The sequence below is a fragment of the Poecilia formosa genome, unplaced genomic scaffold (genome assembly GCF_000485575.1).
Source record: "Poecilia formosa unplaced genomic scaffold, Poecilia_formosa-5.1.2 Scaffold36, whole genome shotgun sequence".
In the NCBI taxonomy this organism is placed as follows: domain Eukaryota; kingdom Metazoa; phylum Chordata; class Actinopteri; order Cyprinodontiformes; family Poeciliidae; genus Poecilia; species Poecilia formosa.
The window spans coordinates 2,165,804-2,182,384 of NW_006799975.1; the positions used below are offsets into that span (position 1 = coordinate 2,165,804).

At 37.2% G+C, this 16,581-nt stretch overlaps 2 protein-coding genes across 2 annotated transcripts in view; one reads left to right on the forward strand and one right to left on the reverse strand.

Annotated features, from left to right (window-relative positions):
* spag1b (sperm associated antigen 1b) overlaps positions 1–5,281 on the reverse strand; it is a 20,848-nt gene extending 15,567 nt beyond the window's left edge. The window contains exons 1-10 of the mRNA XM_016670622.1: positions 5,155–5,281; positions 4,764–4,905; positions 4,036–4,195; positions 3,805–3,927; positions 3,646–3,716; positions 3,372–3,475; positions 3,156–3,261; positions 1,764–1,894; positions 1,449–1,651; positions 821–824 (exon numbers count right to left, since the gene is read on the reverse strand). Coding sequence (XP_016526108.1) covers positions 821–824; positions 1,449–1,651; positions 1,764–1,894; positions 3,156–3,261; positions 3,372–3,475; positions 3,646–3,716; positions 3,805–3,927; positions 4,036–4,195; positions 4,764–4,905; positions 5,155–5,260 — 1,150 coding nt within the window. The 5' untranslated portion in view covers positions 5,261–5,281. The remainder of the gene's footprint in view (positions 1–820; positions 825–1,448; positions 1,652–1,763; positions 1,895–3,155; positions 3,262–3,371; positions 3,476–3,645; positions 3,717–3,804; positions 3,928–4,035; positions 4,196–4,763; positions 4,906–5,154) is intronic.
* Positions 5,282–5,306: 25 nt separating this feature from the next.
* Positions 5,307–16,581, forward strand: part of rgs22 (regulator of G protein signaling 22) — a 29,600-nt gene continuing 18,325 nt past the window's right edge. The window contains exons 1-11 of the mRNA XM_007550527.2: positions 5,307–5,396; positions 11,229–11,288; positions 11,379–11,407; positions 11,493–11,555; positions 11,630–11,815; positions 11,893–11,978; positions 13,269–13,435; positions 13,624–14,032; positions 14,112–14,273; positions 14,372–14,465; positions 15,905–16,024. Coding sequence (XP_007550589.1) covers positions 11,267–11,288; positions 11,379–11,407; positions 11,493–11,555; positions 11,630–11,815; positions 11,893–11,978; positions 13,269–13,435; positions 13,624–14,032; positions 14,112–14,273; positions 14,372–14,465; positions 15,905–16,024 — 1,338 coding nt within the window. The 5' untranslated portion in view covers positions 5,307–5,396; positions 11,229–11,266. The remainder of the gene's footprint in view (positions 5,397–11,228; positions 11,289–11,378; positions 11,408–11,492; positions 11,556–11,629; positions 11,816–11,892; positions 11,979–13,268; positions 13,436–13,623; positions 14,033–14,111; positions 14,274–14,371; positions 14,466–15,904; positions 16,025–16,581) is intronic.

Consider the following 16,581-nt stretch of genomic DNA (forward strand, 5'->3'; position numbering starts at 1 on the left):
AAACTACCATCCATGTATAACTGATCTAAAGAAGATACATTACTGAATATTATATCCTTTAGGGGAAAAAAAGAGAGAAGAGTTTCACAATGAACTGATTCAAAAATGACACATAAAAGGAAAATAAATAATCATGTTTATGGGGATAAAAAAAAAAATCACATCCACATTTCCCTCTTCCAACTAAAATTGGACTCTTACAATGGCTTACAAAAATTTCATTTATTGGAATGTTTTTTTTTTTACATGTTGCACCCTAAAACTGTAGTATATGTTTATTAGGCTTTTATGTGACATAAAACTTGAGTATAACTATGACATTTTCTACAAATAAAAAAATTAAAGCTGTGGCAGCCACAAGTTTTTTACTGCCTGTGATATATTCTCTTTTATAAATGATTTAGTACAATCTATATTCCAGCTAATTTTGATGCTATTCCCTGTTTTTATTGAAGAAAAGCATCCAGACATCATGAAGCTCCCACCTCTTTGGTACGTGTTTTTGGGATGTTTTGAGGCGTTAGTTTTCAATTATTTATTAAAACAGTTTGATCTCCCCTGACTAGAGCACCTTCTTCCAAATGTTTGATGTGTGCCGTATGTGGATTATAGCAAACTGCATAGAGCAAACTGATTTAAACTTCTCCACAACCTTACCTCTGATCTGTCTGTTGGTTCTTTACATTACGCATGGGTGAACTCTTTATAAAGAGGGTCATCTGATCAAGTTCTGTGAAAGTCACTTGGAGAAGCTGAACCCAAGCTGAACCCTAACAGTCGAGCTCTCAGGAAGGAAAACCCCGTTGCCACGGAAGCCAACTTCTCTAAAGATGAGTGGAACCAAATCGTTGACGACTTAAGGGTATGATACCCAGTGGTATGTTTTTTCTTTTCAAGAATTTTTTCATGAAGAACGTTTTTTTGTTGAACTTGTTTTTCTGTTTTTCGTCTTTTTTTTTTCTTTTTGGCAGACATGGGCCGAAGAAACCAAACAGACTGAAACCTTGTTGAAAGAGGAGTCAGTGTTTGAGGACTTGTCAGATGTGAAAATATCTCCTATAAGAAGTTCAAATTGCTTTGTTCCACATAATAAGGTATTTTATTTTAAACAGTTATACAGTGTTAACACTTCTCTTAGATTTCATTTAGTAAACATTTTTATACAGTGTTTTTCTTCCATGTTTACTAAATGGGAGTAAACATTTAGTCCCGACCCCACAAGGGACACGGGTGTACAGAAAATGGATGAATGGATACATCCCAGTTGATCCTACATATCAAACCCTGCAATAAGCTAGGTGGGTGAATATAAGTGCATGCCACACTTTTCAGATTTTTATTTGTAAAATACTTTTTTTTCATAATTACACACTGTATATATGACTGCTGTCATATATACATATATACATTTTATCTGCCAAGCCTTTTTCTGACTTGCTCTAGTATGCTAATAAGGTCCTTAATCCTAAAGAAATACAATGACCCCTAGTGGACATGATGCTCAATAGCACAAAAAGAACGCTTCTCATAACTCTGTCATCTACCATTGCTGCAGGATTGTTCGGCTCTTCCTGAAGTACCGTCCGCAGGTCTTCAGAGGCCATTTGAAACTTCCCCATGTGATAGTAAACAGTAGCACGACGGAGAAGGGCTGGTTAAAATGAAACACACCACAATAAATACTCATTTTCACATTAAAATCAGCACTCAAGCAGGTATGCAATTTCACAAAATTACACTTGTTGAAAAAAAAAAAAAAGCACCTTTTTTATTCCTTGGTTCAAGCTCAAGCACCTGCAGACAGTCTGTCATGGCATTGTGCCAGTGCTCCAGGCGGATCTGTGCCTGAGCTCTGTTGTTGTATGCATTCACAGTGGGGAAAATGGAAAGGCTCCTGTAACAGAAGAGAGCAAAAGAACTACATAAGACTAAACTTGTTCCTCCTTTAGGTCGGTTAGGAATACCATAATTATGTCTATCTGTTAAATACCAGGATTACGAAGGAAAGAATTATGCAGAGAATTTTAATCACTTTTTTTAAAGTCAAAACTTTACAAAACTTTTATTTATTTATATTTTTGGTAGAAAAAAAAACCTTATCAGGTAGAGTAGACCATTGTTGTCCTTCAGCCACTGTGTAACCTTTTATTTTAGTTTACCAATTTGACTGAGTTCCAGCTGTATCTTCTAGGCTGATGTCTTAAGACGTTGCTTCAGTATTTCCATGTAAGCATTCAGCCACACCCAGATTGTGAAGTATGGTTGTGGTCACTGTGTCTAGACACTTTCATTTCAATTTCATCACATCACAAGACATGTCTCCAGAAACTAACTTCTTCCTCCCTGTGTGCATTTGCAAACTATAATTTTGCTTTTCATGTTACATTTGAAGTGATGACTACTTTCTCGTTGAGTGACCTTTCAGGCAGGTCTCGTTTCATGGATGAACAGTGTGACGGCTGGACATTCCTATGACGTTTTTATCCTGCATACAGCTGTTTTCAACAGATGAACATGACATCTTCGCACTTGCAGAAGTCGATAATTGTCTTCCTGATATCTCAGCTCATTTCTTGACTGTCCTATGCAAGGAAGTAGTGCATAGTAGAGGTGTGCCTAGAAAAATATAGATGTGTCTCCAAATCTGTCAAATTCTGGAAATTAACCTATTAAAGGTGTTTGTAAAATTCAAACTTTGATGAAAATAATATACAATTTATTAAAGCATTCCCTCATTATTTGGCATTTATTATATACAAATTATTTTGGTAAACATAATGTACCTGAAACAGGTACATTAGGTTAATTCTAAATTCTAAAAATTAATTAGAATTCATTTTTCTAATTGTTTGTCTGATTTTATGACAAACAATTAGAAAAATTAGCTATTTATCTATTTGTACTGTGTAAGTAAACAAGAACTTACACAGTAAGTAAACTAGTAAACTATATTGAATGGATATAGTAGATCCATTCGATATAATTGAATGGATATAGTAAGCTATATCCATTCACAGAAAAAAAAAATTAAAGAGGGAGTAAAATTTTATCCCTCCCCAAAAATATAACGTTTCACTTAGATAACTGTATGTTTAAAAAAAATGTCTTGCAAAGTGAAGTTCTTCATAGTAGCAAAGGTGTTTAGAGACCCTGACCTGGAGTAGTATGCAACTGCCTCTTCGTAATCGTTGGCTCTGAAAGCTTCATTGCCCTTATCCTTTTCCCGATTTGCCAAAAGGAGCTTCTCCTGATGCGACAACACTGGATCACACACCGCACACACGTCACACACATAGCCAGCCACTATTGCATAATTATCACTTTGCAGCTGTAAAATACAACACATGTATTTTAGGAACACAATACGTTACATGAGGCATCCACTTCTCTCCTGATGTTCAGATGTCCTGAGTTCAGCCGAGCTGGTGGGTCGAGATGGCCATCTACCTTGCCGCATTCCTCTTCCACATTGAACCTGAAAATAGAAAGCTTTGTGGCAGACAAGACCCTATATATGTAGCGCTCAGTATTTAACCATTAATGATTGCAACTGTAGATGGGATTATGCATTTCAAAGTGCATGCAGACGCTGTAATACTGCATTCTTTCTTTCAAGCATAACAGACAAAAGAGAAAACAGCTCACTTGTCCCATTCTTGATAATCACGTGGTACAACACGTTTTGAGGGATTTCTTGTTTGTTTTGGGAGTGATGTCTGCAGCAGAAAAACACTATATAAAAATGTTTACTAAATGAAATCTAAGAGAAGTGTTTACACTGTATAACTGTTTAAAATAAAATACCTTATTATGTGGAACAAAGCAATTTGAACTTCTTATAGGAGGTATTTTCACATCTGACAAGTCCTCAAACATTGACTCCTCTTTCAACAAGGTTTCAGTCTTTTTGGTTTCTTCGGCCCATGTCTGCCAAAAAGAAAAAAAAGACAAAAAACAGAAAAACAAGTTCAACAAAAAAAACGTTCTTCATGAAAAAATTCTTGAAAAGAAAAAACATGCCACTGGGTATCATACCCTTAAGTCGTCAACGATTTGGTTCCACTCATCTTTAGAGAAGTTGGCTTCCGTGGCAACGGGGTTTTCCTTCCTGAGAGCTCGACTGTTAGGGTTCAGCTTCTCCAAGTGACTTTCACAGAACTTGATCAGATGGGGATATATGCCCTCTTCACCAGACCTGGACACAAAGTAAGCCTTAAGTCATCGGACTTCAAATTCCTTGTGAAATGTTAGTCAGGATTGGTATTCCATGAAATTTTAATTTCAAATTATTTTTTAGTGCCCCTAATCCTTTATTAGATGGCTTTTAAATGTGTTTTTGAAATGCTATAATGAGCTATTTCTTCCAGTGCTTTCTAAAATATTTTGAAATGCACCAATATGCTTTAGAAAAAATATACCCCCACCCACAGCAAAACATGAAGTTGGCAGCATTCTGCTGTGGGGATGTTTTTCTTCAATAGGGGGGCAAAGAAAAGGGTAAGTGAAAAGATTAATGGAGCTAGATACAGGCACCTGTTAGAGGCTGCAAAAGACCGGAGACTGAAAAGCTTTCTCGTGCATTAAGACAACACCAGTATCTATTACTGCAAAAAAAATTTAATTTAATTTTTTTCCCGTTAGAGTGGAAATGATAAAACAATATTGAAAGGGTAAACACCAAGAAGAGAAGGGAAATACAAAAAAGCAACACCTTTTTCCTTTGTGCACACACTGCACAGAAAGCTTAACGAAAAGAACATTACCTCAAAATTTTCAGTATCTTTTCCAGATATTTGACATCTTTGCATTTTTCAATGTAATCATAGTCCAGGTGCTCCACAGGGACCTTAGTACTGAAGCCAGCGGTTGAACTTTGAAGAGGAAAAACTGCTTCGCCACTCATGGCTAAGAGCGAAGAGAATGCGACAAAACTCAGTTATCATGTAGGAACTGTAAAACAATAACAGCAAAACTTTTAATAGCATAGTAGTAGAGCTAGTAGCGCTTATAATAACTAGTTCGGTAACAAACAATGTTTAAGATATTTGTTTGAGGCTTCGACATAATAAGGTCTGCCTTAGTTTGAAATCGTCCCATTAATTTATGTCCAATGGAAGCGAAGTCTAAGGGAACAACAACAAAAATTTACCTTACCTGCTCCTGTTTTCTGTTTGACCAAAGCACAATGGAGACTCCGTTGCTGTGGTAACCACCCACGGAAGACCAGCTGAACTGATCGGAAGCACGTGACGCATCCCATAAGGCTCTAAATTTGAAAGCGATGGCCGTGTGTGCGTTGGTGAACATGTAGCAGCAAAAAAGGGGTGGAAGCCGTGGCCTGGAACTGAACCTGAGGTAATAACACGGCCTTCGTAGCAGCTCAGTTCTTTTACAGGGTAAGTTTTATGTTTAACTGAAATACCTTTTTTTTTTTTTTTAATAAGTGCGTCTCAACTTGGAGAACTCTACAGCTACGTTTATGTTGTACTAGTTTCCCTTGTCTTTACTCAGGTGTGTTTGGGACATGCTAATTAGTATGACTCTTATGTCTGACGCAGATGAGGGGCTCTCACAGTGTCTTGTTTATTTTAAAAAAATTAAGTTTTCTTGTTAATTTTAAATATATATCGTAACTAAATGCCAACATACAACAGACTTCAGTTTGGCGGTTACAGCTGTGTTTGTAGCGGCATCAGAGCTCGTGACGCAGGATTTAAATGGGCGGCACCAAGCTCTCATAGCAACGCTAATTAGACAGCTGGACCTTAGAGATGTACCAGATGACTGACTGTCTTTAGCAACTGAAAGCTAAAGTCTGTGGCGACTTTTATCTCGCTCTTCCCCTCAAAAATACCAGCTATCTTGACGCAGACATGCTAAAGCTGGGGTTCTTACGTTATCTGGAAATGTATGGAATTTTAATTTAGCATAACGTGTTTTTATCCCGAGAAGTATGGCAAAACAAAAGTATTTGAAGAGACCATTTTAAACAAAATGGATTTATACTCTGAAAATTCACTACAAACTGAAAGAGTCCGTAAATATATGGACTTTTCCCATAAAAAATGTAAAGTAATCTAGCTTTCCAGCTAAAACTTGGGCTTGTATATAAACCAGTCGACACATCTAGTGTCAACATTTTAGCTGTTTACTTTTTCATCTTCAGGTCACTTGACAACCTTTCTCATGGAACCCTTGTGTGGAAAACTGAGGGCAATGCAGTGTACTCCTAAGTCAAATATCAACCCACAAAGCTACAAAGGCCAGCATTATAATGAAGACTGTTCTGACAGCGGACTCTTGGGTTGGTTCCAGAGCCCAGGGAGCATCACAGGAGTTGACCTCTCTGGCTCGTTGTCCCCATCGGAACTCATTGAAACTCCTAAAGAGAACCTCAGGCTTCATGTCACCCCTAAAGAACAGAGCAGAGAATCTGTTAAGGTGTTGGGCAAATACACCAGAGAAGCAGCATCTGTAGTGAACTGGTGTGAAACTCCTAAACTAAACAGAAGGGGTTTTATTCTGCGCCATAAACTTCTAACATGCAAACCCACTGTAGTCAAAAATGACAGCACAGGATCACCAATTACTACAAATGCTGAAGCCTCTTTGAGTAAGAGATCTGAACACTGGCTCAGTGAATCATTTGACTCTCTAGATGTTACATCTGGTGGGGCCTCCAGGAGTTTAAACATGGGCCACGATCTGGCTATGTCTGGCAGGAAACAGCGGCTCCTCTTCACGCAGGTGAGGACGTCCACCTGCGAAGACGGCAAACTCAACACTTGCCTCCTCTCGTCCTTTGACAGAAGCGTTTCAATCATTGAGTCAGATTTCAGGGGGAACATTTCATCTTGTCAACTTGATGTAGATACTCCAAGCCATGACAGTTTGTTCCCTCTCTTAACGAAAGAAAACTTTCTATCGCCAATAAGCAGTGAAAGCAGCATTTTGTGTGACGGCACCAGTGTTTTCAACACGCCATTGTTTACCCAAACACCTAAAAACATCGGGTAAGTTTGCTTTCATTTCATTACCATTCTTTCATCTCATCTGTATAAAAGGAGGCAGTAAAAAATATTGACTAGTCAAATGTATCCTTGTCAGCCTAATGCTATTAAATTCCAAAACATCAACTTACTAATGATGAATACAGTAATATTTAATCAGTTCTCTTTCTGTTTGATCACTCCATAATATGGCATCCTAAGCACCCATTTTTCATTTTAATCGTCTCTATATGTAAAAATCACTTAAGTAAATAAAGTTCACTCTTAAAATTAGATGTTTTATTTTTTGAAGAAAAAAAAAATCTTTCCCATTTTCTTTGTTGTAAAAGTGAGACATTTCAATCTCCTAACATTAATATATGTGTGTGTGTGTGTATATATATATATATATATGCACACACACACATATCAGTTTACATTTTGTCTTAAAGATGAAATGGAGGAATCAGAATGGATTTAAAAGGCAGTTGCTGCATCAGCAGTTTAATAAGAGCAATAACAAAACTGTGAATGACTGGATTAACAATTTGAGTCAGAAAGTAGTATTTAAATGATCCTATTTATTTTTTAGCTTGTTTCCCTCGCGTCCTCTAGATTTTGTTCCCATTCACAGTGGATCTGCTTAACAAAATTTGTTTGTGCGTTCGTAGCATAAACTCTTAGGTTTGTGCCTCTGTATAAAGACACTGTATGAGGAAACTTTACACAAAGGTGCTTTATACAGTACTTATGTATAAATTTTGTCATTTGCTGTAAATGTTTAGAGAATTGAATTTGAAAACATTCTAATCTTACCATCCTTCTAACCTTGAAACAGGTCGGTGAATGAAGACAGTGGCTTCAGTTCCTTAACGCTTGATAAATCACAAGACTCCTCAGACCATGATGGCTCATTCCAGGAGCTTCTCATTTCTGCTTCCAAAGGAACCGGTAGAACTCTGACTCTGACTGATGTGAAGAGGCGCTCCCGTTTGCATCGTCAACACCGGCTTTCCACTCTTAAAGAAGGTGGTTCTCAGTCCGAGGAAGACCAAGCAAATAGAAAGCATGAAGATCCTTCTAAATGTAGCAGCCATTCTACTGATGATGTTTTCGCTGATGCCACCCCTTGCAGCACAATGTCTGCTAGATGTTTTAATAACCTGGTTTCTGGAAAGCATGACCCTCACACCCCACTGGGAGACCCTTCATCCACGGATGCAGATCCTGCTCATCATTCCATGACTCCTCTCAAAACAACCCCAGTCAATCTATCTCTGACTCCAGCCTTGCAGCTAGTTCATGCTATGTGCCAGTACAAGTTTCAGAAGTCTGCAGGTCAAAGTCCCAGTCTGAAAGAAGAGTTGAAATTCACAGCAGCATTAGCAAAGACTGCAATGATGTTCAGGACCAGTATGCCTTTGGCAGGGCTGATTGGCAGAAAGATGGGCCTGAGGAAGCTGGATATACTGACGGAACTGAAGAAGAGGAATCTCAGGCACATCTTGGCTAATATGTTCAGCAAGCTGAACTCAGAATGTCTGTACAGGTGATATGTGCATTTTTATTCAAGTAATTCAATTCACAGCCAATCCCAAATTCTTTAGATATTTTGTAACTTCAATCTAATCCTTTCTCAATCAAGTCTGATTTAAAGTACAAAAAATAAAAGCAGAACAAATACTTAAATAAATGTACAGGTACATCTAAAAGAAATTCAGACATCAAAGTAAAAGTTCAATATTTTGGTCACTCATTTTAGAAAGTTAAATGTATGTCATAGCGTGAAATATTTAAAGCCTTTGTAATTCTGATAATTGTGGCTTGCAGATGAAAACCTAAAGTTCAGTATTTCAGAAAATTGGGAAATAAAAAAAATTGCAGCATATTCATAGAAAGTTAAGTGGTAAGAAAAGGTGCACCAGCAACAACCACCTTAGGAGGGCCGTCAAGCAGAACCCATTCGAGAATTTTGTGGAGCTTCACAAGTATTGGCCTGAGGCTGACTCAACTACGTCCAGACGAATCCTACACTTATGCTACAAATGTCGCATCCCATGTATCGAGCTACTCCTGACCTAGAGATGCCATAAGAATTGGACTGTTGTTCAGAGATCAAAGATCTGTTGTTCAGAGTTTACTTTCATTTCAGATGAAAGTAAACTCTGCATTTCGCTTGGAAATCAGGGTTGTGCAGTTTGAAGAGTGGAGAGGAACAGTGTCTGCATTGCTTGAAGTCCAGAGTGAAGTGTCCACAGTCGAAGATGATTGGGTCACCGTGTCATCTGCTTGTTCTGGTCAACTGTGTTTTGCAAAATCCTGCAGGAATGTTTTAGAGCACCTCATGCTTCCTTCTGCTCACAACTTTATCGAGATACTGATTTCATTTTCCAGCAGGACTTGGTACCAGCCCACAGTGCCACAGGTAACTAAAGCTGCTTCAGTGACCATGGTGGTACTATTCTTGATTAGCCAGGAAACTGGCCTTAACTTTAACCCCACAGAGAATATATGGAGCATTGTCAAGAAAAAGACGACTCCAAACAATTCAGATGTTTAAAATATTCTGTTCCTAATTTCTGATGCAACCTTTTTCTTAAAATGAAAATTACTAGAAACAAAGGCTTAAAACATTTCACACTGACAAAATATGAAACTTTTTTCACTATACTAGTTTTTGAGCTATTTTTTGCATAGAATTATGTACCTTTTGAGCAGATCTTTAGAATTATTGGTCTTTTTTGACAGGTGTAGTCTAGTTTGCAGAAGTTGGAATGAAATTATTGAGCAGGACCACCAAGCTAGCCTGAGGAGAAGGATCCATCTGGGTGAACTAGAGGATCTTCAGGTACTTCTCTGCAATCATAAGTGTTTTTTTTTTTTTGTTTTTTTTACATCTACCAGTGCAGTGGTTTAAACTTTGAGCAATTATGTCATTTTAACATGATTCATAGGATGGACTATTCGTTTCAAGCAAAAATGCTTGAATGCATGAGCAAGATCAGTGTTTGCTTGTTTCTTGTGATGTTTAAAAAAATTTTTTTGGTGGTGTTACAGTATGGTGTGGGTGTCCTCCAAATCTCTGAGGGGGAGACCAGATCAGCTCTGTCAAAGAGGTCAGCCTTAAAGAAGATTCAGGCCCAGTCCAGAACCTCTAGCTACTGCACCCCCCAGTCGGCAAACAACACTTTGGCCACGCCACAGCATGGCACTTTAAGTACAGGCAGCAGCATCAAACGGGACAAATTTCTGGAGGTGAGTTGTGAATAATCCAGCAAAAGGCAAATTTTCAATGCTCTATAAAACCTTTAGCAATGACTTCATTTAACTTTCTCCCAGGTTGCCAAAACCCTCTTCCATGATGAGTGCCTCAAGCCTTGCCCTAGATGTCAGCATCCTGCAAGGTGTCACTCGGTGAAAGGGGAGGGTGTGTGTAGCAGAGTCGACTGTGGCTTTCAGTTTTGCGTATCCTGCTTGTGTGCTTTCCATGGGTCCAGAGAATGTGGCAGTCAGTCAGCGGGCCGTCGCAAGAAGGACAAGCTTCTTCCAGGAAGTGCTCAAAGCAAGCGAAACATTCGAAGACTGTAATTAAATCTTTACTCCAGTTTGTCATGTGGACAATTTTAAATTGCAAATGATTACCCCAACTTTTTACAGCAAGTTTCTAAACAATGTCTGCGCTACTGAATGTCTTTACTTAAGCACTTTTCTTTCAGCACAGATTTTTAACTATGGAATTGGGTTCTGATGTACTTTGATTACTGTTTTTTTTCTTTTTTTTCTGTAAGTTTGAAGTAGTCAGGTTTTACAAGTGCGTGTGTGTGTGTGTCCAGGTTACTTTTTTTTATAATAAATTGCATTGTTTTTCTAAAAATGCCTCACTTCTCATTTGTTAGGGTTTTACATGGTTTGTTCAAATTGGTTCATTGTGGTATGGTGCCATCTAATGCCATAAAATGTGAACTGCAACAATGCCATTTTAATGTTACTTTTGCTATATACACGAGTTTAACATTAAAGTGATTTTGTAAAGTTAATGGGGCTTTTATTTCTTTTTTTTTTTCCACCTTTGACCATTAACATTGATGCAGCTTTGCAGAAATAACTTAAGTGGCTTCTGTTTTTTCTAGTTAATCTTTTACAATCGTCTCTGTGTTGAAAATGAGTCCATAGCAACCTGGACTGTTTGCAGTTATACCACGACACCAGTTTAAAAGTGACTGCTTTGCTTGTCTTTAGAAAATCTAGAAGATGCCTCTGAATTTCTAAGATGAACAATGTGTGGAGTTACTTCAGCTGGTAAGAGCAAAAGCTTATACTTTCAACCTTCTCGAGCATTTGTAATACACTACGCATTTGTAAATTAGACCTTTTTCTTTCCATTTTAAGAAACCCCCTTTCTTACTGCTGAAAACTTTGTGAGTAAACATTCTCATTTTTCAAAGAGCTACACCTTATGTTTAGCAGAGTTATCTGTTGCTGAATTGTTTTGTCTTTTTACAGAAGAGCTATCTGGCCTCAGATGACGTACTGGTTTACTATTTCAATGAGTTCTTAAGTCTGCCGGTAAAGTAGGCACAGGATATAGATATCTTCATACAAAAATAGCTTAAACCTTTCTAATGCCCATTATTTTTCAGTCTTTCTCAGAAGCTTTGGTGTACAACCAGCAATCTGGACTTTTTGAGGTGGCGACTGAAAAAGCTGACATTGTCGCCAAACAGATCAGAGCTACACTGAAACAATATAAATCATTACTGCTTTCTGATGACCTAGAAACATTTTCCAAAATGCCACCTGTACCGGACATCTGTTTCACTGTCACTGTAAGAACTTGTATAGGGAAAACGGCTGACGTATAGATTAAATTTTTCAATGTGATTTGAGTAATGTGTCTTTGCAGTGCCTCAGCAGAGAGGAAGGAACTCGGTGGATTACGGAGAAAAGACTACCTTTCTTCCTGCAGAGTGACTTCTATCATGAGTATAGGTACAGTTTTACATGCACCATTTAAAAAAAGAAATTAAATACAGGGTAGATCAGGCATTTGTAATGGCCACTCCTCAACGTTTTGTTTTAGTCACTTCTGAGCTAATTTGTCAGACAGCTTAGTTATCTTCCATTTGGAAGGCCTATTTGTCCAAAACTTTCCTTCTTGTCTGATATCTAAAAATGTTGCTTCAGTCTTTCAGACCTATGTTGATTCTTCATGAAGGCATCTATTTTTGAAATTGAACCAGTTCTCCTGCAGCAAAACATCCCCACAGCATGATGTGCCACCACCATACTTCACAGTTCTTAGGCTTGTGGTCTTACGCATGTTTTCCTCTAAATGTCACTATGGTTGTTTTGGCCAAACTTATTTAATCAGATCACAGGAATTGTTAGGAAATGCACTTTGACAGGATATGTATGTACATTATGTAATTTTTGTCCTTTTATGTTTTGAGTGAAGGCTTCTTCCTCTTTGAGTCGCCTTCCAGCATCTCAGAACTTTAACTATGGATAGCAATATCTGAGAATGAAGCTTACAAAGTTATGACGTCATCTGGGCTTTCCCAAACTGTTATAAAGGCGTAGTAACCTTGGTGACAGTAAAGCTCTGACTTTAAGGAAAGTGATAAAAAAATAATCCCCCCTGCCCCCCCTTTTTTTTTCCAATTAAATGATTGCATATTCGGACCATTATAGATAGAATAATTAAAAAACAGTAAATTTCTACCAAAAACTAAAAATTTTTTAAATTTATTTCAGAAAAAAAAAGTTCAAGTTTCTGAATTTCAAAAGTTGCCAGAAAAAACTTTGAAATTAATCTAAAAAAAAAAAAAAAGTTGGAGGTTTAAGTTTCAAAAATAATTTTTTTTCTGGAAAATTTCTGAGATCTCAAAATTTCTTGCAAATTTTTGACTTTGTAAACTCAGAAACTTTAATAAGTCAAAATTTCTGAGTTAAAAAAAAAAAAATTTTTTTTTTTTTTTAGTGGAAATATTTCCACTAAAATTTCCTCTGGGTTTTCTTTTATATCTACATTGCCCAAAATATGCCGTCATATTTTTGCAATTTTGAAATTCTAGCCTGTTCTAGAAATATCAGAGGGAATGTTATGATGGTTTTGAATGAAAAGTAATATTTTTGTATTTATTGTTTGAGTTCAGAAAAGTGATTAAATCATCTCTCTACCAAGTAAAAGCAGTAATAAACATGGCAACATTCAGTTGGTTTCTAAATTAAGCAAGCAAACATGTGATTTAAGATTTTGTGATGGTTGATTTCTTCCAGACTTGCCAAGCTGCTGTTTCAGTGGAAGCCAACCTTTTGGAGCCTTGACTGGAAAAACTGGTCAGATGAAAAAGACATTAGCAGTTATGCAATCTCAGAATTGCTTGATTACTCTTCTTCTGAAGAAGATTCTTCAGATTCTCTGGAGAGTATATCACCAGAACCAGGTAGATTTCTAGATCTAATACTGTTAAGTTAAAAATGTCATTTATTTATTTAATTTATAGATTGAATTTGTTTTCTGACAGAGATCAACAAGGCTTACAACAAATGTTTCTGACATTAAGAAGTCCTGTCCATCTCATACTGACTCAAAAACACATTCATTTTCTTTTTTCCTCTTTGTCTTAATCAGCAGTTGAATGTGAGCAAACTCAAAAACTCCACAGCTCATCTGACCTGTCAGCGGGTCCGTCAGACAACCTGACTGCTGAAGAACAGCCAGCGTACTTTGCTAGTAAAGTGGTTGGAGGCCAGCCAGACCTCTCCAGGACAGATGACCAACACGAAGCAAAGAAAGAGAAAACAAAACTGGCGAGGAAGAAATCAACACCATTAAACAGCGCAAAGGATAGTAGAAATAAGCAAGCAGAGGTTAAGAAGAGTCCTATTTTGTGCTGGCAAGCCTCCAGTGCTGATGAGAATAGGCCAGGCTTGGATGAGTTCAAAGAGTTTTTGCGAGGAACGTCAGGAGAGAAGCTTCTAAATCTGTGGATGGATGTTCAGACACTGATAGCGTTGCAGACGGAAGAACGAAAAAAAAGGTAAAACATTTGTATTTTTATCTGATTCAATCATCTTGTCTCATGTGATGTAAAAAGGTGAATGTATCATCTGGCCCAGATATTTAGTTCTGTTGAGAAACTGCTACCTGAGGAGCAGCAGTCCTTGTTGTTTGAATGGGGAGCTGCTTGCAAGGTTGGGGCTGACTAACTCCCCCTGCTGGACAGAGGAGAAACTGTTCTCGGTTCAGGAACTACTAACTGAGCCTCTACTCAGCTACTGGTGTGGTCCACAGTTTAGATTTATATTCGCATTTAACAGAGTCCTGTTCTATAGCGTGCAGCCAATTAACATGCACACTTCATCCACCTGTCCTACAGGTTACCTCGGTATTGGATGAAGACGTGTTGCAGACAGCCTGGCAGTCACTCTGAAGAGTATCTGTCCCCATTCCATCATTCTGCTATGACTCAGGTAGGCCTCATGTCATTTCACTGGGTGCTTATTCTGAGCCAGGGTGTTCAAATCTTTTCAAACATGGACCAAAGCCATGTTACAAAACTCAACTCAAGAGTACACCCGGGCCGAAAAATAAAGATAGTTTTAAACACTGAAATCACGAAAGGTTTTGACTTTTTTTTTTCCTCCTCAAAAATGAAGTAATCAAGAAATATTTTAATAAAATACAGAAAATTGTCAGATTTTCTTTTGTAGGAAAGGAAGGTGTAAATCAGTCAAACTTCAAAAGGGTTTCACATGCTTTTCTTATTGAAAGAGATACAACTATTTTACTTATTTATTTAGGGCTTGACTGAAAAAAAACTGAAAATGATTTAGTAAATTCTCAGCAATAAAATCATGAGTTAGTTAGTCTTTATTTTAAAATTTTTTAATAATGTCATTAAAAGCAGATTTGGGAGCAGTATATATGGCATAAGTCAATGGACAAATCTGGTGCTTAGACTTCTTGTAATGAGCAGTGAATCAGTTAGTCCCATGATAAATTAAAACAAGCTCAATAATTTCCATTTGCATGATTTATCATTTTTCTCTTTTCTCTTTATTTTTCTACCAAAAACTGGATGACAAAAGTCTTCAGTTTGGTGCTTTGGTCTCAACTATCTCTTTTCTTTTGAAGAACATTTTTGTATAAAGAGACTTCATAATTCATTTTGTTTATTGCTTCTGTTGTTTTGTTTATTTATTTTGGATATTTAAAATTTTTTCCAGCTTTGGTGGCACAGGGGTAAAGTACAACCCACGTAAGGAGGCCTTAGTCCTTGATGTGGATGTCACAAGTTTGATTCCAGGCCTGATGACCTTCACCACATGTCTTCCCCCTCTCTCATGACATACTTTCCTTTCTAACCACTCTCAAATAAAGGCCACTACAGCCAATAAAACCTTTAAAAAATCTTCCAATTCCAGTGTTAAATGTTCACTAGAATTTAGAGTTTATTGATCTTTGAGAATGTGTTCTTGCATTATTATGCCATTACCATGATATCACTTGAAAATGGTCTCAAAACAGCAAATATTATCATGTATCACAATAACATTTGGAATCATTTATCATCCAGCAAAATTTGTTATTGTGACAGGCCTCGTGGTCCTATATTCTACCAAGAAAGTGAAGAGAAAGCAGAAAACCTTATTAAAAGATGGATACTTTGTGTTGTATCTGACATTTTGTGATAAGATTTCAATTTGTGGCTCATAGTTTTGTCCTAATGGGAAAAAATGTCTTCATCTTCATGGTCCATCTGCACTGGTGGGTCAAATTCACATAACATTGGGGCTGCACTTTGAACACCCTTGTTCCAAAAGCTGGCCGTATTTTTATTTTTATTTTTTAAGATCTTAACTTACAATTTTCTAAAGTAACTTATACTGTGGTGTATATATTTCCTAAGATGTCTGCCAAATGTGAGACACCATTTGGAAGAAGAGTGAAACCGATGATGACGTCTCTGTTTATTGAGTTCCGGACTGGGCTGTACTTCACACACTACTGTGAACAATCTGGAAACAAGGTACAAACAAAAATCTGAAAGGTTCTGCTAAACAGTTGTGCTGTGGATACGTGATATTACATCGCAAAGGCAATTCACTATTTTGATACTTTAAAATAAATCCAAATACTGGTAAATGAAGTACAACTCTGAGCCCCTTTGAACACCTTAATTTTTGCTCAAAATATTTAAGTAATTTTTCTCTTTTCAAGTCGTGTGTGTGTGTGTACTGAACTGACTTAACTGTACTGTACTGTCCCTAAATTATTTGGACTTGTACTTTGTCGTACATCTTTAGTAAAACTTAAAAAGAAATTGAGGGTTTATGGTTTTGAAAAGAATATCATTCCCAACAATTATAGATGGGGACCATATGCCAAAAAATGTAATTCTTCCATTTTTTTAATTGCATCTCTGTTTCATTCCAACACACCCACAGATTTTTAATCTGATCGAAAGGGTACAGTTTAACGATGGAGTCATCTCATTTGTTTTTATCCAAAGAATTTCTGACCATAGGGATACTGCCTTTTGTGGAATTTTTTTTATGCCCAATATTTAAAAAAGTTAAAAAATCC